This window comes from Strix uralensis, chromosome 2 (genome assembly GCF_047716275.1).
Source record: "Strix uralensis isolate ZFMK-TIS-50842 chromosome 2, bStrUra1, whole genome shotgun sequence".
In the NCBI taxonomy this organism is placed as follows: Eukaryota; Metazoa; Chordata; class Aves; order Strigiformes; family Strigidae; genus Strix; species Strix uralensis.
Window position 1 is genome coordinate 113,896,351 of NC_133973.1, and position 24,028 is coordinate 113,920,378.

The window sequence follows — 24,028 nt, forward strand, 5'->3', positions numbered from 1 at the left end:
ATCAGCTCTGCTGGCAGATTTGCAGATCGCTGGAAAGGGGCATGGTAAGTCTCTGGGGTTTGGCTGTGAGTAATGCTGTTCTCCACCAACACAGCTGGAGTCTGCCTAACCACAGCCGCCGACACCCACCAACATCATGTCTTATCCAGAACTGCTAGGTTTATAGCCTCTATAAAAAAATAAAAAGATGGAAGCTGTGAGAATATACTCATAGTAAAACAAGTTTCAGTGGCTTAAAGTGTCACATCCCCTTCCAGCAATTTCTTACCTTCTCTTTGCCTGAGATTACTGCCTCACAGTCAGAGTCCGTGGAACAAAACACATGCCCTAATCCCAGCTGCTTCAATACAAGGACCAACAAATTAGCTTAAACTGCTGATAAAGATAACTTTAATGTCAGTATTAAAATGGATTAGAAACATTAGTGTTTTCCAATCCAGGGACTGTTGTGGAGGCAGGAACCTTCAGTAAGGAGGCAGAATAGATGGTCAGGGAAGCCATATATTTTGCATCACTCCAGCCAGATTTGCTGGAGTTTATCTGACTGCGGCATTAGGAAAGGCTATGAAATTTCACATTCACGGCTACCATTCTTTTGCCTTTACTAACAAGTTTATGAACTGATTGTCTGGCTGGACTAGATGACCTCCTGAGGTCCCTTCCAATCTGAATTATCCTATGATCCTTACATATACCTAGTGTGCAAGGCTTGGACCCCAGAGATGTCATTTTCTTCCAGCCGATTCAGTCACTTAGCAGATCTTGGCAAACTGTGTAGACCAATGCTTACCAAACTTTCCCTCTGAGGGGCCCAACTAAGGTGACAAGGGTATTGGTCTGGTGTTGAGCTACTTTTCAAAGGGAGGTCAGTGGTAGTATGGGTACTCTCTGCCACTAGGAAGCAGACCCACTGGACTCAAGCATTACTAAAAAAAGGGGTGGAGAAAAAAATCCCTAAACAAACCAATAGAGATTATGACTAAATAACCAGCCTTCTCTGTGTCACAATTTCTTAGCTGGGGGATACAATCCTCAGACAGAGCAGTTAAGGTGTTTCCTAATGTGATAAGCAGTATATAGTCTTGTGGGAAGGGATATTATGGTGGTGCTGGGAGCAGGCTGCTTATGATCTGCTCTTCCCAAGCAGTGTTGGGCCCTGGAAGGTCTGCACAGCATCTATGCTTTTGGGTATGCGAAAAACCAGCAGGAATTGATGTCACGGGCAGGCAAGTTCGAAGAAATCTGGAAAAGGGGGGAAGCCAGAGTTGCAGCTGGTATGAATTCATCACGATTTTGGCTCCAGTTCTAAAATACTCACAAAGGCATAAGAATCTCCACATGATTTTGAGGGAAGCAAGATTTGTAGATGTACGAGTGACACATTCACACATGCTGTATTGTTTAAGAGGCGCACTGAGCTTTTAGCTTCAATCCCTGCTCTTTCACTTGTGTCAGTTAACATTTCTGAGAACCTTATTGTGAGATACAACCTCATCCTGCTACCTTAAGGTAACTACAATTGACATTTTCCAGAGAAATCACGTGTCATTATTGGGAGCGATCACGAGATCATCATCAGTGGGACACTCTCAGAGCTGTCACAAGGCAGTTCCAGCAGTAAGGAGTCACTGCAGTGGTGCAGCTGTATGCAGAAACACAGCTCGGATCCGCCGGGATCTCAACTGGCAGCTCCTGCCTCCGTGTCTCCTCTGCCTTCTTGCGCCTGCAGCAGCTCTGCAGAGTCAGCTAGTTCAGGAACTTGATCCAGCTGAATACTGGTAGTTTTTTGGAGGGGCATAACTGGCTTTCCACTGGATCAGATCCCAGGCTTGCCTTGCCAGATGGCAACATAAGCATTGTTACTGCTGTGTAAGTAACAAAGAGGAAAGCATAGCTATGATCAGAGAGGAAGGCAGGACTGTCCCTTTTGGTGGCAACACAGACATAGACCGGCTTGCATTAACTGTGAAACATCCTTAGAGAGGTTTACAACCGCACTGCTCCTCTCGCAGAGACCAGGCTGTTCGTCTTAACTGTGAGATTCACCGTTCAGAAACATGCACCCTCAGCCGAGGATACAAACTGGGTGGTGCCGTCCTGTGAAGCTGTGTGATCACCAGGTACCACTGTGGTCCAAAGAACAGACAAACCCCCAAATCTGTTCCTTTCCTGTTACATAAAAGCAATGAAACCCGCTGGGAAAGATGGTGTCAAGTCCCCTTCTCCGTGCCCATGCAGGACAAACGCACGTTTTGCCTTTCGTAGCCACTCCCCCAGCTGAAGTGGAAGCAGATGAGGTTTGTATTCTGAGCGTGTTCATCCACTAAACCCTAAATACAGATGAAAGAGCACCCAGACGACCGGAGGAGGCTGCACAGCCGGCACTCAGCAGCCGGCCGGGACCTCGTGGCGTTTTGCTCTTGCACTCGCTCCGGCCGTAGCGGGCAGAAAGGGGGAGGCTCTCTATTGTATTATGTTTAATACCGAGATCTGCCAGGGGCTGCCGAAACGCGGGCGGGGCGGGGCGGGGGCAGGGGCAGGCAGCGCCCGCAGCCATCCCCGGCGATGCAGCGGGATTTTTCCTTTGTTTTAAGCTCGCCGGGAAAACCCCACCCTTCCCCCCAGCCAGGGCCAGGCCGCGGACGCTCCGGAGAGGCCGCAGCCCCCCCGCCCGAGGCCCGGCACCGCCCGGGGCCCGGCACCGCCCGGCGGCGGGGGCGGGGTAGCGGGATGCGGCGCCGTCCCCTCCCCGCGCCCCGCCGCCGCCATGGCAACCACCCGTCGCCGCCGCCGCGCGCGCGCACCCCTTCCCCCGGCCGCCCCCCCCGTCCCCCCGTCCCCCCCATGTGCCGCTCCCCCCCCCCCTCCCCGGTCTGACAGAGCAGAAGGACTGCGCCCCCTCCCCGCGCCGCTCCCGTCCGCGGACACGCACCCCGGCTCTCCCAGGTAACGGCAGGGCCCGGCTACAGCGCGGCCCCTCACGGCGCTGCCCGGGGCGGGCGGCGGCTCGGACCTCGGCCCAATGGCCGCCCTCCCGCCGCGCTGAGAGAGGCGGCGGCGGCGGCGGGGGCGGGGGGGGGTAGCAGCGGGCGAGGCCGGCGGAGGGCAGCGCCCCCCCTCCGCGGAGGCTGCTGGGAAGTGTAGTCCGCGCCCCCCTCCGGGCGCTGGGGGCTGAGGGGAGAGGCGGCGGGGGGGAACTACAAACCCCAGCGCGCCCGGCTGGGGGGGGGAGACGGGTCCTGCGGCTTTGCCCCCGCAGAGGAGAGTGTTGTGCGGGGGGGACGCTCGCTCTCCGCTTCTCCGGAGCCGCCTCTGTGGGGATGGTGGGGCGAGGGAGCCCCTTTAGTGGGGGCGGGGGCAGGGCGGAAGGGGAACCCGGTGTCTGCGGGGGGCACTGGGGGGCGGGCGGGTGCTGGAGGAGGGGCGGGGTGCGAGGGGAGGGGTAGCGGCAGGCCGGGCCCGGGAGCGGGGCGCGTTGCCGGATGAGGGAATGGGGGGTGGGCGTGTGCGGGGGAAACCCCGGCGGGCGAGTGCGGTGAGGAGGCGCGCCGGGGGCAGGGTGGGCTGGGGGGCGTGTGGGTGCAAGTGGAGGGCTCTGCCGGCGGTGGAGGAAAGAGCGCAAGGAGAGGGGCACATGGAAGGAGAGGGGAGAGTGGAGGAGTGGCTGAGCAGATGCAAGGGGAGGGCTGTGCAGCAGGCGGAGGAGATTGGAGACCGGCTAAATGGGTCCGGAAGAGGCAGCGGTGGAAGAGAGCCGGGAGCTGGTGGCCCTGGAAAGTTTCCCCAACCAGTTCACTTTATAGTTTGCAGTTTCATGTGTCCTACGACGCTTGGGCTCCGTTGAGCTTGTTGCGCTAGGTGATCCTTTACATGAGCAGACACACCGTTACTTTTAAAAATCATTTTGCTTCATTTCTGTTGTGCCCACATTTCTGTCATGATGTCACTATTGGCTTTTGTGACTTTTTCCCCTCTCCATTGCCTCTGATGACAGTTCTAGTCTCCTTTATCTTGTATTCTCCAACAGGCATGAGGCTGAATAAAATTACAGTTCCTGTTCCAAATCATATTTAAAATTACATATTTATGATTGGTATTATTTTTTCTTCCTGGAAATCTGTATCTTAAAAGCATCAGTGCATTAGTACTCCCTTGTATATGAATATTGAATGTTTATTCCTAATACAGTTTCAAATGTCACAGAGATGGGTTTCTTTCCAATGGATGTTTGATTTTTATTGCAGTTGAAGGTTTTTGGTCAGTTTCTGTTTTTTTTTTTTTTCTTTCTTTCTCCCCACACTGATGTCAGATACATCCTAGGCAGCCTTAGGCTTCTTGCAGCTCCCGGTACTTACCAGACTGCCAAAGTGAACATCGCTGCTGCAGCATGCTTCCAGGGTGCTTTGCTCTTGGAGACTTGGGCTTTTGAGCAGGTAACAGAGAGGAATGGATCCTGCCCTGATCTAATCATAGGCTCAAGGTAGAAAAGTAAATGGAAGACAAGGAAACAACAATAAGCCTTTATCTGGTTTTCTGTGTAAATAATTGCAAACAAAAAAAAGCTGATTCTTCTGGGAACAAGCTGAGAAATCTGAAGGCTTGGTGTCTGTAGTACTAACAGCAATGTATATATAAATGTATGTTTTGAAGAATATATACTATTCATTAGAACAATTTAAAAAGCAAAATTCTGATTAAAACAATGCACATTCATAGTCCTAAAGAGCCAACTCTTTGGCATTCCGAGGGGAATTCAAAAGGTGGAAAAGTATTCAGGCCTAAATTCTGACCTTATGAGTCAGGGTTATAAACACATGTGTGAGTCCATTAAACCTGCAATTATTCATGGAAAGTTTATCTGGGTTGCAGATTGGCTGCGCTAAGAATGTAGCAGCACCAGAACTGAATCTTTGTGGAGCTGACTATGGTCTGGCAGGGCTCACGAGCTGCAGCACTGTGGGAACATGGATATGCTAGATCCAGGGCCAGGTGCAGAAGCAGTTTAACTGCCTTTCTCGGCACAGAGCCCAACCTAATAAACAATTTGAACCCGAGCGGGCTCTGCACAGACCCATCTTGGGAGTCTTTGGTGGCATGTTTGCTCTGCCAGAAGTGCTTACACACATGGTGTGCAGAGAAGCAAGTGACTCACAAAGGGTCAGAGGGGTTATTGATTTGGGCCAAGTTCCACTTTGTTGAGCTCTGGACAGGCCCTACAGAAGCCCTGCATCCTGTCAGAGGAGGGATCGGTCACCTCAGGGCTGGTGCCACCTGAACACTGGCTTGGGTTTGATGTGGTACTAATGCCAGAAGCCCTGGAGACTGTGCTGGAGAGAAGAGGGATGTGTGGACCCAGCCTGGGTCCAGCAGGACTAAGATGGAGAAGAAGCTAGCAAGCCTCTCGCTGCCTAAACTGCGTGTGTAAGGAGTTAGGTTCCCTAGAGTGCCCCACAGTGTTTGTGTTAGCTGTTTTTACGCAGCCTAGCTGATGAACGCCTCATTACCGTGAATAATGGTGATGTGACCGTATGGATATGCCTGAAGCTGGTGGTACATGAGGTGCTCTGGAGAAGGATACATTTTGCAGTCAGGTTTAGGTGAATCAGGTGCATCTCTGATTCTCCTCTTTCTCATTCTTCAGAAGATTGCAGTTCAAAGGCTTTGCAAATGGCCATTTCATTCTCCAGGGTGCTTTCTGTTCGGTGCAGTAGTATACAATCTCTAATTAAAACACCGGCCAACTGTTTAGTGGTTTCTTATGTGTTTGTGTTTACTGTTAACTTGTGGTGAATGTCTTTACTTCATTTGAAGAATTTTTTTTTCACTTGCATTTAGAGTAACATTCAACTCTCTGGTTCAAGTTAGCTCTCAGAATATTCCACACAAAAATAGATCGAAGGCCTGCATGCATGCTGCTTCTCCTTTCCACTTCCATATACATTTCCCCATTAACTCCACGTTTGCTATTTCAAAACAGAGTTTTAGTGCAAAGAAGCCAAAAACCAGTTAACAGAAAACAGTTAACTGAATTGAAAGATCCCTTGGTTCTGGGTTTCCTGGACCATGGTGTGTGCGTATGTTTTATCTGGTGTGTGTGCTGCTTTGAAGTGACATGTCGAATGGGGAGTGAACACTCCAATGGCATTACCTGCTGCAGCCCCCAGTGCCACTGCTGCGGTTGTAGCTGTTCTTGTCGCTGCTGATGCACACAGCAAAAGGAGAAAAAGAAAAGAGCATTGGTGTAGCACACTTCTCGTCTTTGATTCAAGAAGCCATTTAAATGTAGTTTAAATTCAAATCTGCTGGAACTGAGCCACGTTCTTATTTATATATATATATTTTTAACAGGAGTTGTGATCCTGTGAGGTATTGATCATTAGCTTCCACACCAGTCCATGGGACCACAGCTGCAAGTTTAAACAAAGCCAAGTTAACAGGGAATAGATTGGCTGTGGAACTTGGCGAGCCTTTTGTTTGTTTGTATTTTATCTGACAGTGATCAGTTAAAATGTTGTTTTTGTCATGCGAACGTAATGCCTGATAATTGTCTGCAGCATCAGTGATTGCTTCTGAACAGGGACAGTTAATTATTAGAAATGAAGACCAGTTGTTCTGCATCCAAGTCCAAAATAAAAGGGATAAACTTTCTAATAAATCAGGCAAGACTTATTTAAATTTTTGGAATAATTGCATCTTTGAATAACTTATTCTTAAAAATCAACTAAAATACAGCAAGCACATGAAAAAGAAATGCAGTCTGTATTTCAGTCATAACTAGAATTCTGTAGGCTTCTAGCAGGAATCGCATGCCACACAGGGAAAAAATGCTTTTTTCTTCCTCTGATAGTGTTCCAGTCAGTGTTGTAGTTTATGCTTTTCCAGGTAAGGTATTGTCATATTGTTATATGTCTCTATTTGAACAAGTTTTAACTTTGAAGAGAAAATGGAAAATAGGATTGTTGTACTATTTTAAGTGAAAACATAATCGAGGGAGAGGAAGCTGTTCGAAAGGAGTCATAGCTGGCTTACAAAAGCAATATGGCCTTAAACTAAGAAGGGCAGGTTTGAATTAATTGTAAGGAAAAGCTTCCAAGAAGTAAGAAGAATTTGAGAAAGGAACAACTTCAGTTCATTGCTTAGACTCTGCTAATAGAAATGACTGTACATGAAAAGTGGATAAATCCAAAAATCGAAACCTCTTAACACTGGAATTTGCTTCCTTGCTTTGCTCTGTGTGGCAATGACCTGTTCTGGGCTTGTGCAGCAGCAGAGGGCCATCCTGGCTCTGTTTTCTATAAATGGAAAATGTACCTCAGCACTGGATTCAGAAGATGGTGCCTAACAGCATGGCGCTCTGTCTTGTGATGTTAGCCCAGTCTCTTACATTGCATTTCAGGATGCCCGACATCATGCTGCACGGTTGATTTACAGAAAATGAGAAACAGAATTAGTAACCAGTCTTCATCTGTATATGTCCAGGCCTTTCCAGCTGTTCCGTTGTCCAGTCAGCAATACTGCACAGCTGCTATGATGTGAGACCATATGTCCAGCAATCTCAGGGAACTGTAGAAAATTTTTGGTCTGCCTGGGTAAAATTTTGGTCAGAAAAAGACACATGTCCAGAAAGAAACAAGTATATTATAGCCCTATCAGTGAGGAATTAACAACTGATTTGAAGAAAAGTATGATTAGCAGCAGTAAATCAGGCTTGATGTGACTACTGAAACAATGGGAGTAAAGCAAAAATGAGTAATTGCTCATTTAGTGTCATCCATCCTGTGCATGAGTCGAGTGCCTGTGGAGAAAATGGGATGCAGTTGTGTAACTGATTGTGTCAAAACACATAGGCATAAAAGAGACATGTAAAGATAGCAGAGATGCCTTTTGTTTTGACATTTGCAGAGTCAAATGTTCAATATCAAGCAGTAGGAAAACCGCGGCTACAGACCCCATCTGTAGGGGAGGGCATTTATTGCCTCTGGTAGCACCGTGGTGAGGTTCAGCGGGAGACAGGCTGAAGGGAGGCAGTCATCCTGCATTCCCACTGGTGTTGCACACAAGTTTGAAATAGTGTGCTAAACAAACTGTGTCCCCCCTTTGCTCACCATTCACACAGTCACTGTATCTGCCTGTGGATATGTTTGTACAATGCTTTAATGTTAAAATAGACTGTCTTTTGGATTTTGCTCAATTGTGCACTGCTTTAGTTCTGGGAGAAAAATTCTTTTCTGACCCCAGATAGGGATCAGCTCAGCTTCTGTTCGAAAGAATGGAGATTAATGTCCCCTGTGACCTTTTAGCCTTGCTGCTGCAGGGTTTTTAACAAGTGGGCTTAAGACCCCATGTGTGGCAGCTATGCCTATATGAATGTGTGTAATGTCTCTTCTTGTCAATGATCCGTGAACTAAGGAATCTCCAAGGATATCTTGACGTGCCGCGGAGCTGTTATGGTCTAGTGCAGGAAAGAACCACGCAATGATAGAATGAAAATCTGGTGTCACAAGTAATGTGTAAGTTGTTCTAAATGCACCTGGCAGTTGTCCCTGGCAGTGTATTTACTTAAAAGATGTGACTGTGATATGGTAGGAAAAACAAATATTTAAACAAAACCCCAAACAACAAAAGCACTATTTATGACTTAGTTATTTCTCGTTCCTTAGATGTTTGCAATGATGTATGAACTCTATAATGTAATGTAGAACAGATAATAAAAAATAAGTACATAACATGAAAAAGCCCCCATCTAGTTCAAGCTACTTCTTCCTCCCCAGCCATGGCACTGAAGAGTGGGGTTGTCCAGAAAACAGTCCAGGAAGGAATTCCTTCCTAAAAATAATTTTTCCTTAGTTTTGGACTTATTTATTTTGACTTGTTTTGGCTATTCTGAACTAAGGTTACCATCGCTGGTGTGCCTAAAAGGTCTGTAGTTTGTTTAAACCGTTTTTAACGATTTGTTTAAAATAGCCAGTCTTTTTGCAATAGGACCTCAAAGAACAGCCTGGGGGTCGAGGGGAGCACTGATTTAGGACTGAGGTCTACAGTGGCTGTTTCAAACATGTCTTGGGTATACGAGTGATGTTTTGGTGTCAAGGGTAGGTGATAAGTAAAAATTGAAGTGCCTGAATCCAAAAGAAAGATCCAGAGGCTTTTGTCAGCTTAGCTCTGGAGGCATTGACTGCTCAGTAGGTACATACGTGTATATCCACCAACCTCCATGTATGCTCCAAGTTTCAGTGCCCGTCGATGTTAAGAAGCTCTCCAGTGTGATGCACCAGGCATCAAGCTCTTGCTTAAGCTTCGGTGTCACCATCCTGAAGTCCCTAAACTCTTGGTTGCTGGAAAAAATGGGAGAGTCTCATTTGGGTTCTCCCTGCAGTTTGAAGACCATGTAAATTTTTCTGCCTCCCACTTCCCAGCTCGCTGCACTAACCAGTCTTCTGAAGTGAGCATGTGTTTGCATGGCTGCTGTGCCTTGCCTCCTGCCCATGGGTTGGCCCAGCTTCCACCAGAGATGAGGTTGTCTCCTTTGGTGAGCAGGGCGCTCTTCTGGAGTTAAGGGAAGCAGGATGTGAGTGTCAGCCCTCTTAAGGCAAAAGGGAGTTAAACTCATGCCTGCAGGGTGGGAAGTAGCTGTAATAAGCAGATATAAGAGATTGTTAAAGTAAGTATGTGTTCTGTTTAATGGATTTCTAGGAATTGAATGCAGCAGTTCCTTAGAAATGTTCTATTTACTCTCTCTGTCTTGCTACATGTGGGGAAAACCTCCAGAGATTTGAGGACCATTTTCCTTACAGGGACAAGCTGGGTGTGTAGCAGATCCTAACCTGGATGCATTTGAAGATGGGGCAATGGATTCTGCCCCAGGTGGTGTTTTGTTCATTTATAAGTTGACTCATCAGATCTGTATGGGATGTAATCTATATTCAGTTCCTATCTTTTTATCCATTTCCAGTGCAATGCAGGTGACATCACTTTTTCCTATCAGTTATCATCTTCTGTATTTTAAAATTAAATGGTCTTAATTGCCACAGAGCTAGAGCTCTCCAGTGATGTATCCTGCCCTTCCTTAGAGAAAACAAAATTAGGGTCATCGCCCTTTCCACCTTAATTCTGCTTCTGCCCAGAAGTTTATAACAGCCCTTGGGGATGATCTGCAATCTGAAATTTGCGGCACCAGCACAAGGACAAGTAAGCCCCAACGCATCTTGCTGCGCTTGGTGGAGTGCCAGCTGTGGGGTAGCAGCGTGTTCTTGCCATCAAAGTCTTCAGCCACATGGAAGCTGTGTGGCCTGTGGGTTTAAGTGTAGCCAGTTTCCATGGCTTAGTTGCAGGGAGCAGGAGTGAGGAAGTGGTGGAGCAGACCTGGTGTGCAGCTGCAGGCAGCAGTAAGGACCTTCAGTTTGGCATCGTTGAGAGGTAGAGTGTGTGTTTGCTATAGGCAGTCTTCAGGGAGGGCAGAATGGAGGTTCTGTGGATACATGTTTGACTTATTGTCAGAGGTTTGAATTTTGCTAAGCATGAGGGAATACAAAATCATAAGATACATCCTTCTTAATGCCATCTTGATCTTGTCTTGTCTGTTCTATAAAAATGACTAACATTTTTATAACCCACTAGGGTGTAAAAGGTTGTTTCTCCCCGTTCTGGCTTCTCTCTGCTACCACCTGCTCCGACTGTATGCACCCCCGTTCACGGGCTGTCTTCAGCTGTGCAGCCTGAACTGTGTACTGCGCCAGACCCCACGCCCTGCTCTCTCCCCATCTGGTTGTATCCCTTCTTCCCTGTTTCTTCTTCACCATCTTGGTCTTGCCAAACCCTTGATGCGCAGTGGACGACCCTCCCGAGCTGGCCTCCTCCCCCTTGGTCAGTGCAACTCTCTGCATTGCGTAGCTGTGATTCATAATTTTTAATTTTTGATTTCCAGAGGTTTGTATCTGGGTAAATGTCAGGGACTCCACCCATCCTAAGTCAGAGGACAAGGGAAAGGAACTGATGCTCTTTTTCTATGGTAAGGACCTAGACTTTGGGTCATGTGGGATTCAGATAAAAGCGCAGGCACTGCTTTGATCTTGAACCTTAAATACAAACCTAGTTGTACACCATAGCTTACTTTTGAATGTGTGGTTTAATGCTTTCCTGAATGGTTACTGGGAGAAGTTGGACTATGGGTTTGCCTTAAAGTCATGCTGCAATTTACTACTTGTATAAAAAAAGTTAGTGAAATCTGTAAATCTTAAATTGTTTTGGGAACTAGGGGAAGGTCGTACTTTGGAAATCACTGTTTTAAGAAATCTTAAATTTGGATTGCTAACTCTGCCATAAATCCCAAAGTGACATGTTAAATTTAATGAAAAAAATCCAAGTCAGCATGTGGATGTTGGAGTACTTTGAAAGAATATTTAAACAGAATGAGGCTCTCAACTTTTGTCTGTAGTAGAGCTGTCATTCAACCATATCGTAATCTTATTAGGGTGAGGGCTCTTGAAAGTGCTAAGTGCAGACTTTCCTGATACTGGTTGGCACATTTAGGCACATATGTAATACAACAGTATAAAAAGCAATTTAATGCCTCGTGTGATTTGTGATTCATGGGTTGATGGCTGCTAATATATTGTGGTGATCTACAAATTAAAGTTTGACTTGTTAGGTTCAGTGTGGGCATGACATTTAATTTTCTTGCATTAATTTAGCAGGATTGGGGCCAAAGGCAGAAAAGAAGTTGTGTTTTTTATCACTATAAAAGAGTTATGATTCATGATCTCAGACCTTAGTCTAGTAAAAAGATACTCCAGAGCTAAATGATTGAAAAAGAGGGGGTCTGGATGGGAACGGGGGGTGGAAAGACACAATTCAGCTATGAGAGAAAAAACAAAACTAAAGTGTCACAGTCTGAATTAATCTACAGCATGTAAAATTCATTTTTTTGATGGTTATGTTCTCTTTTAGATTTCTGAGTGAAGATGAATTTAGCAGAGATTTGCGATAATGCCAAAAAAGGGAGAGAATATGCACTGCTTGGGAATTATGACTCTTCTATGGTATATTACCAGGGTGTCATCCAGCAAATCCAGAGACATTGCCAGTCAATCAGAGATCCAGCAATTAAGGGCAAATGGCAACAGGTAGGGTGAAATAAGGTTGCCTTTATTCTATTATTTGACACTTGAAAGACACACGATACTTCCCAGACCTTTTAAGATGTAGGGGACGTATATTTCAGTTAAGTTTACAACATTTCTTTTACAATATTTTGTTGATTTTTATGGGAAAATAATTTTCGTGGCATGTTCAAAAGGAATTCTTTTGTTCTAATTGAATCAATTTTTTTCTTATTTTCACTTAGGATGTCTGGCTAATCACTAGTCTGTTTGTGTGTGGTTGTATACTTTGGAAAAACTGTTTTGCTGAGCACTTCCTTTTGCTGTTCTATCTTTTGACCCTCCAGTAAACTAAGATGTGAATGGATGGGTTAGCGTCACTAGAATGGTTGTCTGAATAGCAGTTAACTATAATGCTGCAGTGTGCAAATTTGGATCAGGTTTCTAAAACTCCAAGTAATACTCTTAGCCTGAGTCTTGCGCACATGCATCTCCCTGCTAAGCAGAGTACTGTCGAAGCCAAGGAGTAATCCACAGGTGAAATGTAAGAACCCTCATTTAGCACTTCCAGTATTTAAGTCTTCCTTACATTTTGTGGTCCCATTTTTCATTGTACAAAATGTGTTCCATCAAAAGAAATAAAATTGGAGGCTAAACACATAAAGGTGTCTTCCAGAATAAAGAATTCATGTTGCATAAATATTATGTTCTGAAAGAAGAACATATCTCCTATAAAAGGTATAATTTTGCAGTAAGTAGCTGAAGAGATGATTTCAAGAAGAGTTTTTCTAAATATCGTATGTTTAACTGATGTCACTTAAAACAAGCAAATTTTTCCTTTTTATTGCAGCAGGTTGCTTTGGTTATGGTTTTGTGCTTGAAACATCTGACACTAACATGCAGTTTTTTGTGTACTGATAGGTGCAACACTGTTAGCGATCATTTTGTAATGACAGTACTATTGATAGGTGTTTATCATAGAACTGTAGATGTCTGTCTGCTTATTAAGAGCTTGTCTGCAAAGCATGAGTGTGTACAAGCAGCAGTGATAGTGCCTACCTTTCCTGGTGATGTAATAAGCTGAATGTTGTGTAGGAGATATTCACGTTCAAGTATTTGTACTCAAGCTCTTCCCCACCCCAGGGCATGCTGATACAAGGTGTTCGTGCCCTGTGCGTATCCTTAGTTCCCGCCCAACTTGTAGCTGACCTGAAGGTAGAACGTGAGGCTTTCCTTGTTCTGCAGCTGCATCACTGCATTGCCTTCCCTTCTAGTCTTTAGTGTTTCCTCTGATGACATTGCTTCTTCCATTAAACTTTTAACAGCTCTTATCTTGTGAATTTTACTTCAAGTCTCCTGATGTTGTGTGTTGTTTGAAGTGCTTCAGAGAAGCTTGTGCACCATGGAATGTGTGCTGTACATTGGAGACAAGCCTCGAGTAAAAAAGGATCATTAACACAGTTTCCAGGATTATTCCCTGGGGAAGGCAGCTGGCTCCTTAGCAGAGGATCTGAAGTTGGCACCTTCTCAGAAATTATCCCTTTTAGGTAAAAACAGAATGGCCCCTGACAGTGTCCCATAAATGCTTTAGAGAACTGTCCCCAGAAAGATCAGCAGCAGGTGGGGTAGCGTCTGTCACGCTGTGCGGTCATGTTAATTCTGAAACTTCCCAACACAGCGGTGGCAGATGAGCTTTGTCAGAATATTGCTTTGCCATTACTGGTGCCAGTCTTGGCTCAGGGACAAACACCAAAAAGTAAGAAGTGTGTTTAAAAAAAAAAAAAAGAAGTGCTCATCCCCAGGCTGTTTGCCTTCTCATTCATTTATGGGGCTTAGCACAGGGAACAAAATGATACAGCCCTGAGAGCAAACGATGCAGCCCTGAAACCACTAGTTTTTCCATACCTGCACCTGAATGGTTTGGTAAGACCTATAGAGGTAGACCTGCTTTCTTACCCACTCTTGATAAGTAATTGTTGTGCTTTCTCACTCCTTGAGACAGACTAAGAGGGAGTCTGATGATCTGGATGTTAGCGCTGTTTTCCAGCTCTAACAGCAGCTACATCCAAACTGTCAGTCACATTCAGTAGCTGTCTGACAGACAGCCTGTTCTGAAAAAAATTAAAGCAAAAGTTGGATCACAAGAAACACTCATTCAAAATATTAAAATAATATTTAGATATTCTTTTTAGATCATTCTCATGAAAGAGTTATGCCATACACATTACGTAAGTTTAGCAACATTCAGGTCTAACCCACTTGGTACCAGTAATGTGCAGAAGCAAAAGATTCTCATACCTGTGTGCTCGCAAGTGGCACGAGAAGCAAAGCAACTCTCAGGTCATGGTTACGGGGATGAATGCAATTGATTTTTACCTGAAATTCTGTCTCATCTGGTGTATAGAACTAGCCTATTCTTTAGGTTCTTCAGTTTCTCCATCCTCTGAGGAATCTGAGGACAATACCACTGGTACCTTTTGGAGGTGGAGTTTAGCAATCTCTACCAGACACTGGGTAGGTAGAGCTTTTACTGTTGGAAATGGTCCACAGTGTGAATGTCCATGTAGATAAGTATTCGAAGGAGAAGATTGTTACTTAAACCAGTTCTTCTCTGAGATGTACTGTCTGCCTGCACATTCACAATCTTGAACCTCCTGAAGGATTCCTGGGACACCAATGCTGAGGGGATCTGGCAGTATGAAGCATGCGCTTCCTACAAACAGGGTGTTTGTCCTACTGGTACTTCTGAGGCCCTGAACTCAGTTTCAGGTGTTTGCATACATGTACCCTCATAAAATAGGAATGTTCATACAAGTAACATCTAAAAGAGTAGTTACAGCTGTGGCTCTGCAGCTGATCAGCTCATACCTGTTACATGAACCATTGTTCTCCCTCTGTGGTCACTTCTCTACAGTGGGTACTCCATCCTGAATAGGTACCTCACGCTAGGTGGATCTGTTTTGTTGCCTTGTGTACTATACGGGATTTTTCCAGCAGTTTACTGAGCAATGTAGAGCAGAGGTGAACCAGAAGTGGTTGGGATTTTGGGTCAGACTCCCAAACACTCTTGATCTACCTGTCTTTGCTTAGGTGTTATTATTTTCAAATTTCTACATGTTGGTCTGGACCGAATGATATTCTGTGCAAGTATTTGGTGGCTTGTATTTCATGTTGCACAGTCAGAGAGCTTCAGGTTTGCAACTGAGCACCCTGATTTCAAGGGTTCCTCATGCTTGGTGCTGATAATTAGGAAGAATATGAACACGTGTCATCTGCTCCCCTGGGAACAACTGACTGGCTCAGTTCCACTTGATGCAGTACTGCTTCTGGGACTTCAAAATCATCACTGACTGGGGGAGAAGAATTGTGTTACTAGTCTGGGCACAACCTGCAGAACTTCAAAAGGGCGAAAGATACATCCTTGAGGGTCCACCAGAGCAGCAGTGTGACAACATAAGAATTCCTCTGTCCCTTTGGAAAATTCATTGTCATTGATCGTTTGTTAACTAGCTTGAGGATATCAAGGGTGACCTGCTCTTGAGACCCTTATGTGTTTTGCATCCAGGAAGCTCCCAGCTTGCTCTTGGGTGGCTAAGTGTAGCTCCATTCTTATCCTCACACCTCAGCCTCTAAGCTCATTTGAAAAAAGAAAAAGTTACTTCTTTGTTGTGCTTTGAGGTTTGGCTGACATGTGGGCATATTCATCCACATTAAGTGCAGGCTGGGACTGAAAAGATTCAAAATGAGAAGCAACTCATCTCTTTTTCTACTTAACAACATTAAAAGGTAGGTTTACTGTCATGACCGCTACTGTGAGCTTTACGTGTGTTGACATTCCCCCTGTTTATTCTGAGAGAGTTTCTTGGCTGTTGCAGTCTTTTTACTAGACAGCTGGCTTGTAGGAAAGAGCTGCCTCAGTGACAGTTCAGCAGCTGCAGAATGACAGCAGAGCGTGCCCCCAGGAGATAGTACTGGCTTACGACAAGGCCAGCGGCTGTCGAGCGAAACCTGCTGCATGTTATAACCGTGTGCTCTGTGTAGCACAGTATCTGAGAGTACAGGAGCCTCAGATGGAGCCGAGGCAGGAGTTCAACAATTCTCAGAGTGCTTGGAGCAGCCAGCAAGGCACCCTTACTGACCATGGTCACTGGAGCAGGTTATTAGGTGCACTGTATTCTTGCTTAAAGAATAGAGGATGGTTTTTACTTTTTAAAAAAACTTTAAACACATTTCAGTCAATCTCTGCTTATATTGGTTTTGCTTCATGCCTGTTTTATTAACTTTGCAGGTTACTTCATGTGTAATTAATGCATATTCTGCAGGTAACTCATGAAGAATTGTGATTACAGGAGCTGTACTTCGACTCCATGGGATCAGGCTGGGTTACAGGGCATCCGTTTTGGGGATGGTTTAGGGAATTGGTTTTTTCACTTTTTTAAAATGGAGCTTATTGGAAAACTAACACTAATTGCAGGCAGTAATTTCAGGTTTGGAACACACTTTTATAGAAACTTGATTGGGTTTGTTCCAGCATGATAAAATTTAAAAAACCCCAACCCATTTCTATTTACCAAGGTACAAATACGCATGCTTATTGCTATGGGAAGTTCTGTAGAAGTCCAAGCTCTAGCATAGCAAATAAAGGCTGGTGATGCCAAAGGTGCAACAGTTGACAGAGAATGAAATACAGAGGAAGTCCCTGAAATGCTTTTTGGGAAGTACCACTGAGAAAGAGTGAACTCAACTTTTGGTCACTGTGTTTTATACCCATATGTTAGGATGTGTTTTCTGCTTGGTTACTGTAAATCCTTAGGGCTGGAATGTCAAAACAAAGCTGTGGGGCCACCCCCTGGGCTGAAAGGCTTTTCATTAGGCTTTCCAACATCACCCAGTGCCCACAGTGCTGCTTCTGTTGAGGAGGTGATGTGGCTGGTAGGGGTGGCTGACGTACCAAAGCGTGGCTCTGGGGAGCAGGCAGTTTCACATGGTAGCTGAACCCGGTTAACACCTTGCTGTGCCCAGAGAGGCCAAGTTCTTCCCACCTAGTCTTCCCTCCAGCTGCACCAGCTTCTCTCCCTCCTTGCACCATGCCATTGTTTGTCCTGGGATTCACCTGATCACAGGGTTGTGAGCCAATGCAGCTTGTTAACCCACCAAAAGTGTCCTTTATTTTCTTTTTACCCTCCTAGACTAATTTTCTGCCATTTACAAAGCTGGGTCACTGTATTGAGATGTCAGAATTGAATACAGAAGAGCAGTGGCAGAGTGTGGTTGGGGAGAAAAGTGAGGAGAAGCAAGATCTTCCCATTTGGCAGTAGTGAGCTGCTAACTCAGCTCATGCTATCTCCTGAAACTGTTTAAACATGAGTAACCTAAAAGCTTTCTTCAGGCTCTCTACAACCTGAGCTGGAGCCTGCTGAGGGCTCTGGCACCCAAGGGAGGGTTGTGACGGGGGGAAAGAGACTGGGTGAGTCCAGACCAGTGATTTTTGCAGCCTTCTGAAGTTGCTTCAGAGTAGCAGTGAGCACTTAAAGATGGTGCTCAGTCACCTTGGTCATTACGGCACAGCCCTTCTTGGCTCACATCTAGGTTATTTGTTTCTCATCTGCAAGAAACTCTTTCTGCACCTGTTTGATCTGACTTGGTTTCTTTAAGGCCTCTAGGAACTTATCAGCTGTTTTTCCTTTGTGGTCCTGTTGTTTGAGTACATTGAGGGGGTTTTGTTGGTTGGTTTGCTGGCTACTGACTAAGCAGTAAGGGTGTGTATTTCAGAGTTTGGTCTGCTCAGGTTTGGGTGAGAGATGGCCAGCAGTTGTTAGTCTGTTTTCAGCTGCCAAGGCATCAAAGTCTCACCTTCTTTCAATTTTCAGATACCTTTCTCCTTGCTGGTCCAGAGAGCTGAATGACAACACTCCAGCCCTCAGTGCTAGCAAGTTGTTTTCCACCAACTTTTCTGCATGTGTTGGAAGGCTGATAGGAATCCTGTCTGTATTCCTGGAGCACTGGAGTAGGAAGCGGCTGTCTCTCGTGGAGCAGTGCCCTGGAGGATTTGTGCTGTATCATTCCTTTATACCTCAGAGCAGCTGTTTGGCTGGATTTATTTTTGGACAGAAGGAATGTGTGTTAGACAGTTTGAAGGAACCAAGTTAGTAATCAATCACATTTGTAACTCAGCTGGAAGTTCTTGCACCAGGGGAGGTATCTGCTGTATGTGTGATGCGAAAGCAAAGAAAGCAAAGCAGGGCGGGGGGGCCACGTCAAGCATTGGCTGCCTTTACCAGAGCAATCCTGCCTGAGCTGGATGGCCTGTGTGATTGGAAAGATACAGCTACCCCATCTGGAACAAGCAAGAAGGCTGCTCTGCCCTGTGAAATGATCCAGTTCTCGGGCTCCTTTTGTACAGATGCACATAGAGCTCCTGGTGAAATAAATACAGTGTTGCAAGAACTCTGTAGGGCCTTGGGGATTTACCCTTTGCTTTGCCTCTGTCCTTGCTGGTATCTTGCTGACACAGTCATATATATTAATCTCCTTAAACAAGGTTTAAGTTTTAAACCAGAGAAGAATTTCTCTGTGCTGCTGAAATCTCCTATTTTGTTTTTGTGGTGGGAAAATTCTTGGGAAAGATTACAGAGCAGAACAATACATTGCTGTGGGATGTACCTGATAGTATTTTAGGAGAACTGAACCTTCCAGAAATAGGTGATGTATGCTTGTTACTGAGTGCTGACCATTTAATCATTCAATCTTTTATACACCATACCCAGCAAATGGTTATGTCGGATAGTGCTTCCTGTCTTGAAGTTGTCCCACCAAAAGTGGGGGGCTGCTGCTGCTGTTTTGAACATGTAGAGCAGAGCAGGTGAGGAAAGATACTGTACTGAGAGGGGAAACAAGAGTGGGATCAGGCTGGAAGAGGTGTGCTTCTGAATGTGTACTGACAAGACACCGCACCCTGCACGTACCCATTGTGGTTCCTTTCCAAGGACACAGGGAGATGGGAAGATCTCAGGCTAGTGACCACATCTTTTCACCAGTAAGCACCATTAGGAAGAACATTTGTAAGATGTGACGCTGTTAGTAGTAGTTTCCTGATCTGCTGTTGCTATATTTGTAACCTCAGCAGACAGGCTGGATGTGCAGACTTCCATTCTTCTGATCCTCTTGATTACCCGGAATCTTCTCAGGTTATGCACAGCAAAGAGAGTCTGGATTTCAGGCAACATCATTGACATCTGTTGATACTGTCCTCAGTTGCCTTCCTCTGCTTGCCACAAAATGAAGCCTGCTTGCAGCATTCCCAGGCAATATTTTTCCCAGCTCTTTTTCACGTGAACGCAGACATGAGCACAGCTGGGTGCCTGGTGTCTTTCCTTGTCTTTCTTGTAAGCTGACTTCAGATCCTGCCTTTTGATTCAGCCGTGCAGTGTATGCTAGTTGTAGCCTCTCTCAGTAGTGTGCCTCATGACAGCCTGCAAACATCCTCACCGTAGTGGTTCTTCACGAGAGCTTTTAGAGCCGATGTGCCTTTCCAGTGGATGGAAAGGTTCAGGACGTCTCAGTAGCTCCAGCTGTGAGCCTGTAACAGGCAAGATTCACACTGGCCTGAGGTAATCTTAGCTGCAGAGTGCCGATACTGATTTCCAGGCACGCACAGCAATGCATGAATTGGTTTTAGCTGTGCACCAACACTTCAGTGAAGAGGTGACATCTGGGTGTTATGACCCTCAAGCAGGTAAAAACTGAAGTCAGCATGGAGGTTGATCCCACAGGATGGAAAGCATCATTGAGTGATAGGTGGAAGACTGGTAAGATGCAGTACAAGTGCACTCAGGTGAATCCTAGCACATCTTAAGCTAATGCACTGAAAGCTTACGCTTCTGAGCAAGAATGTACAATGTAGTTTTTGGCTGCTGGTGTGTACTAAGAACCAGTGACCTTAGCATACAAAACTTGGGCTTGTAACAAGCCATATCACTTAAAACTTAGCAAATTTCTACACAGATTTTATTTTTCCTAGGCTTCATGGAATAAAAATGAAATGATCAAGTATCAAGTAAATAATCTTGGAATTATTGCAGTAGTTCTAATTCCCTGACTAGCGGCCATAGAAACTTCAAGTATAAAATTGAGCTGTGTAATTCTGCAATCTGATTTCTTTCTGAGACATAATATCTTCTCATTTCGCTTACTTTACTTATCATTTGAACTTATGCCATAGGCTGTTAAAGTTCCCGTTTCCTGTTCTAATCTTTGCAGTCCACTAAAGAATTGGCTTATGCTTTGACTGTATGATGATGTTGTGCCCCACAAAGCTAATCTTGTAATATTACATTTTAATGATTTAGCTAGTTTTATAACTAGGACCTTGGAGACTAATCAGAGAAGTTCTTTTATGCCAGAATAGATCTGCCAACAGCACCCTTACTAGTATAAAAGTATGTGTATGTGTGCATACATGTCAACATGCACACATAAATCTAAGCATCAGCACATGTTATGGAAGAGCGATTCCTGCTTTAGCAATCATGTCTGGTCATGACATTGACAAGCAGGAAGATGAACTCAACAGAGATTCAATTGTTTATGCTGTTGTTAAAGATCTATTGTCAGCCTGATAGGTCTGGGGTTTGTGAGTGGAAAAGTCTGGGAGTCCCTGCTTTTGAGGGTAGCGTATGTTTTGAGGTATTTTCTATGTTTAAAAAAAAAAGTTTGAATTATAACAATTTTTAAATAATGTATGTATTTCTCAAGGTCCGACAAGAACTAGTTGAAGAATATGAACAAGTTAAGAGCATTGTCAACACTTTAGAGAGTTTTAAAATGGATAGACCTGCAGATATCCCTGTATCCTGTCAAGATGAGCCTTTTAGAGATCCTGCTGTTTGGCCCCCTCCTGTTCCAGCTGAACACAGGTAATGAGAGGCTCAAGCAGAGTGGGTGGAATAAAGTTGGGTTGCCATAATTTTATGTTATTTTTTGAATGCTTCTGTAACGTGAAAAGCACATTTCATTCACCCCTTAGTCATTTGTAATAAAGAATAAATATAATTAATTAGGGGAAATAGTAATTAACCTACAGTTGGATTTATTGCTGAAGTTCTAAAGAAAGCCACTCCTTTATTCTGGTAGGAGTGACTAGCTAAATGCCTGGCACTAGAGTCTGCTGGAGAGGTAAGTAGGCTTTTGGTGACAATTGCCTTTCTTATGTGCAGGAAGAAAAGTTTTCTATTTCAGCTTATTTAAGCAGTTGAATTCATTGATGGCTGAGGAGTCAGTAAGGAGCTGGAACTGAAGGATCTTGAAGGACATGGTGGTTAGAAATCACTCCCTAGCTACAGATAATATGACCTGTGTTTAATCCATTGGTTAGTTTTATTGCTAAGCATGTTCTGTATACATGGTGTTTCTCTTCTGTAACCACTTTAAGGTAACTTTAGTTAGCTAATAGTTTTCTCAAAATAGATGCTTGTGCATTTTCTGAAGTCCCTATTTTCACCCTAATAGAGCCTGACACAGGTTGTTGGAAACAACAAATCCACTTTAAAAACAAGAATAACATTTATCATGCCAACATTTTTCTAACATTAGAATAGCAAAGAATTTTACTGTGTGTATACTCACATAAGCAAAGGAACAACATAAAATGAAAAATCTTGCTTAACAGAAAGAAATGCCAAGTTTATTTGTAAATTTATGTGCTTTATGACTATGAAACAAATGGATCTTCACTTTTCAAAAAAACCCAAGAATGTAAGTGTAGAATAATATTAATGCTGATTACTTTTGTGAGTGGTAGAAATGATTATCTGGTAATGTTATGTGAAGTGCAAGATGTATTTATTCTTGTACCTTTCTTAGAGGTAAAGGCCCAATAGTTCATCTGCTTTTTTAAGCTGAAATTTAAATCTTGTCCAAGCAAGTAAGGAAAATTAGTTGCTCTTCTGTGCTGTTAAATTTGATGAAAATGTATACAAAGCAAAATGTAGCAGTAGTATTCAGCAGTGCATTTAACTATGTACTCTTTTTAGGCCGTATTCCAGGGAGCTGTTTTTGGAGTTAGCAAATTTTGAATTACTCAAACCAAGAATCGGTAGATTTAAGAGCGGACACTAATTAAAGTTGGATGACATTCCTGGACGTTTATTTAGTTCTATATTTCAGGTCCAATCCCTAGAGCAAAATGACTGTGACACCTTGTCTTAAAACCAAATCCTTTCTCCTCGTGCCACTGTTGAGTTCTCCTTGACATTGTGGGTGATGCACACAAGTATAGGTGGTTGCAGTTTGGCTGTTTGCATTTGCTTTCTAGATAATTTTACATTTTGACATCTTCACAGAGGGAAATGAAGTCAGAGGTAGGATGATTGTTTTAAAATTCTCCCTCATTTGTTTGGGGGCCTGTCAAAGCTATTATCCAGCTTTTTTTTTTTTTTTTAAACCAGGAATGTCATCTGGTTGTGTAGAACTTGTGCATGTGAATGTGGCCTAATATAATCTCCTGGTTGGGAGTCGGACGAAACTACAGTTTGAAGATTTATACTATATTGTTTCCTCTTCTGTTACATGCGTGTTGGTTTGTTTTAAGCCTGATTAGGAGTACTGATCTAATAGTATTGTTCATTTTGAAACTTTTTTCCTGTTGAAACTGTTGAAACTTTTTCTTTCTTTTGTATTTTTTCTTACTTTGAATGTCAGACAGAACCATAAATATGTTGCTGGATTTGCAGATATAGGGAGATAAGATTTAGGGGCTTGTCAGCTTTAGCAGTAACGCACTAAGGGAATCAATGAAATAATAGAATCCTTCCTTCTTAATGTTGCTCTTTTTTCACTGTTTTTAGCAAGTTTTTGTTGTGGTTGCTTATTGTTAGGGCTCCACCTCAGATAAAACGTCCCAACCGAGAAGTAAAACCTTTGAGGAAAGAATCACCAGGACTGCAGCCCCGTGGGCCTGCGGGCAGAGCACACGCAGTATCCAAGGCTGAGAAGGCTGCAGGCAGCCGCGAAAGGGAATCTAGAGCTAGAGGAAGAGATGACAAGGTAAGAAGTGGGAAGGAACATGATGGGGAGGAGTTATGATGCAGCAGGTGGGAAAGAGAAGCATTCTTAGTTTTAGTTATTTAATACAGATAATAATAAAAAGCCACAAAACGGTGCTTTCCTGTTGCCTCATGGACAAAGCATGTATCATGGAGATATTTTTTTTGATTTGGAACATGGTGGCCTGTTGGGAGTTTCTTATCATCTCAGTTAGACCATGGACTTGACTCTAATCTGTCAGTGTCAACCAGGTATAAAGTCCCTTCTCCTCCTACTCCCCCACCCTTATTTTGTTTAAAAAAAATGAATACAATTCAGGTCTTTTGTAAAGTTTTCTGTGTAAAAAGTGCAATAGTGACACCAATGCCTTTCTCTAGACTTTATGAATGGGGTTCCACAGCACCATTGCATCTGTCATACCATAGTAAAATTTAGGTGTGTCTGGAAGTCCAGCACAGTTCTGTAAATGCATTGATGCTAGGTAAATCTGTGCCATATTATTTGAAGTCATATCTTTGAAAATTATGTGAGAGAGTCGTAGTAAAAGCAAACTCTTAGCAACTTTCATTTTCTTTAGTTTATGAAAAGGGTTTTGTATTTATTATAGTGTTTAGGAAGATGCTTCTTGGAAAGGCTTTGTTTTAAAAATAAAACCAATGAAATAAGTTAGAATAAGTTGGAGATTCTTTCCTCTGAAGACCCATGAAAAAGAAGCAGTGCTGAAGTGAAAGAAAAAGAGAAACAGTGACTCACTATCAAGTAGTGATGTCAAAGGCAGGACTGTTATGTGGTTGAAAAAAATGTCTGTGTGCAAACTGCTGTTTCTGATACACTTGCATTTTTAAATTTAACTGCAGAGTCAGTGCCAGGAACCCAAGGAATCTGTG

The 24,028-nt window shown here is 44.0% G+C and overlaps 1 protein-coding gene and 1 long non-coding RNA gene across 4 annotated transcripts in view; one reads left to right on the forward strand and one right to left on the reverse strand.

Annotated features, from left to right (window-relative positions):
* The window catches only part of LOC141939683 (uncharacterized), a 71,007-nt gene extending 67,941 nt beyond the window's left edge, over nucleotides 1-3,066 (reverse strand). For all 3 annotated transcript variants that reach the window (XR_012627696.1, XR_012627694.1, XR_012627695.1), the window contains exon 1: nucleotides 2,933-3,066. This is a non-coding gene — a long non-coding RNA (uncharacterized LOC141939683). The remainder of the gene's footprint in view (nucleotides 1-2,932) is intronic.
* The window catches only part of KATNAL1 (katanin catalytic subunit A1 like 1), a 43,207-nt gene continuing 22,046 nt past the window's right edge, over nucleotides 2,868-24,028 (forward strand). Inside the window, exons 1-4 of the mRNA XM_074859874.1 lie at nucleotides 2,868-2,946; nucleotides 11,947-12,122; nucleotides 20,853-21,013; nucleotides 22,973-23,141. Coding sequence (XP_074715975.1) covers nucleotides 11,961-12,122; nucleotides 20,853-21,013; nucleotides 22,973-23,141 — 492 coding nt within the window. The 5' untranslated portion in view covers nucleotides 2,868-2,946; nucleotides 11,947-11,960. The remainder of the gene's footprint in view (nucleotides 2,947-11,946; nucleotides 12,123-20,852; nucleotides 21,014-22,972; nucleotides 23,142-24,028) is intronic.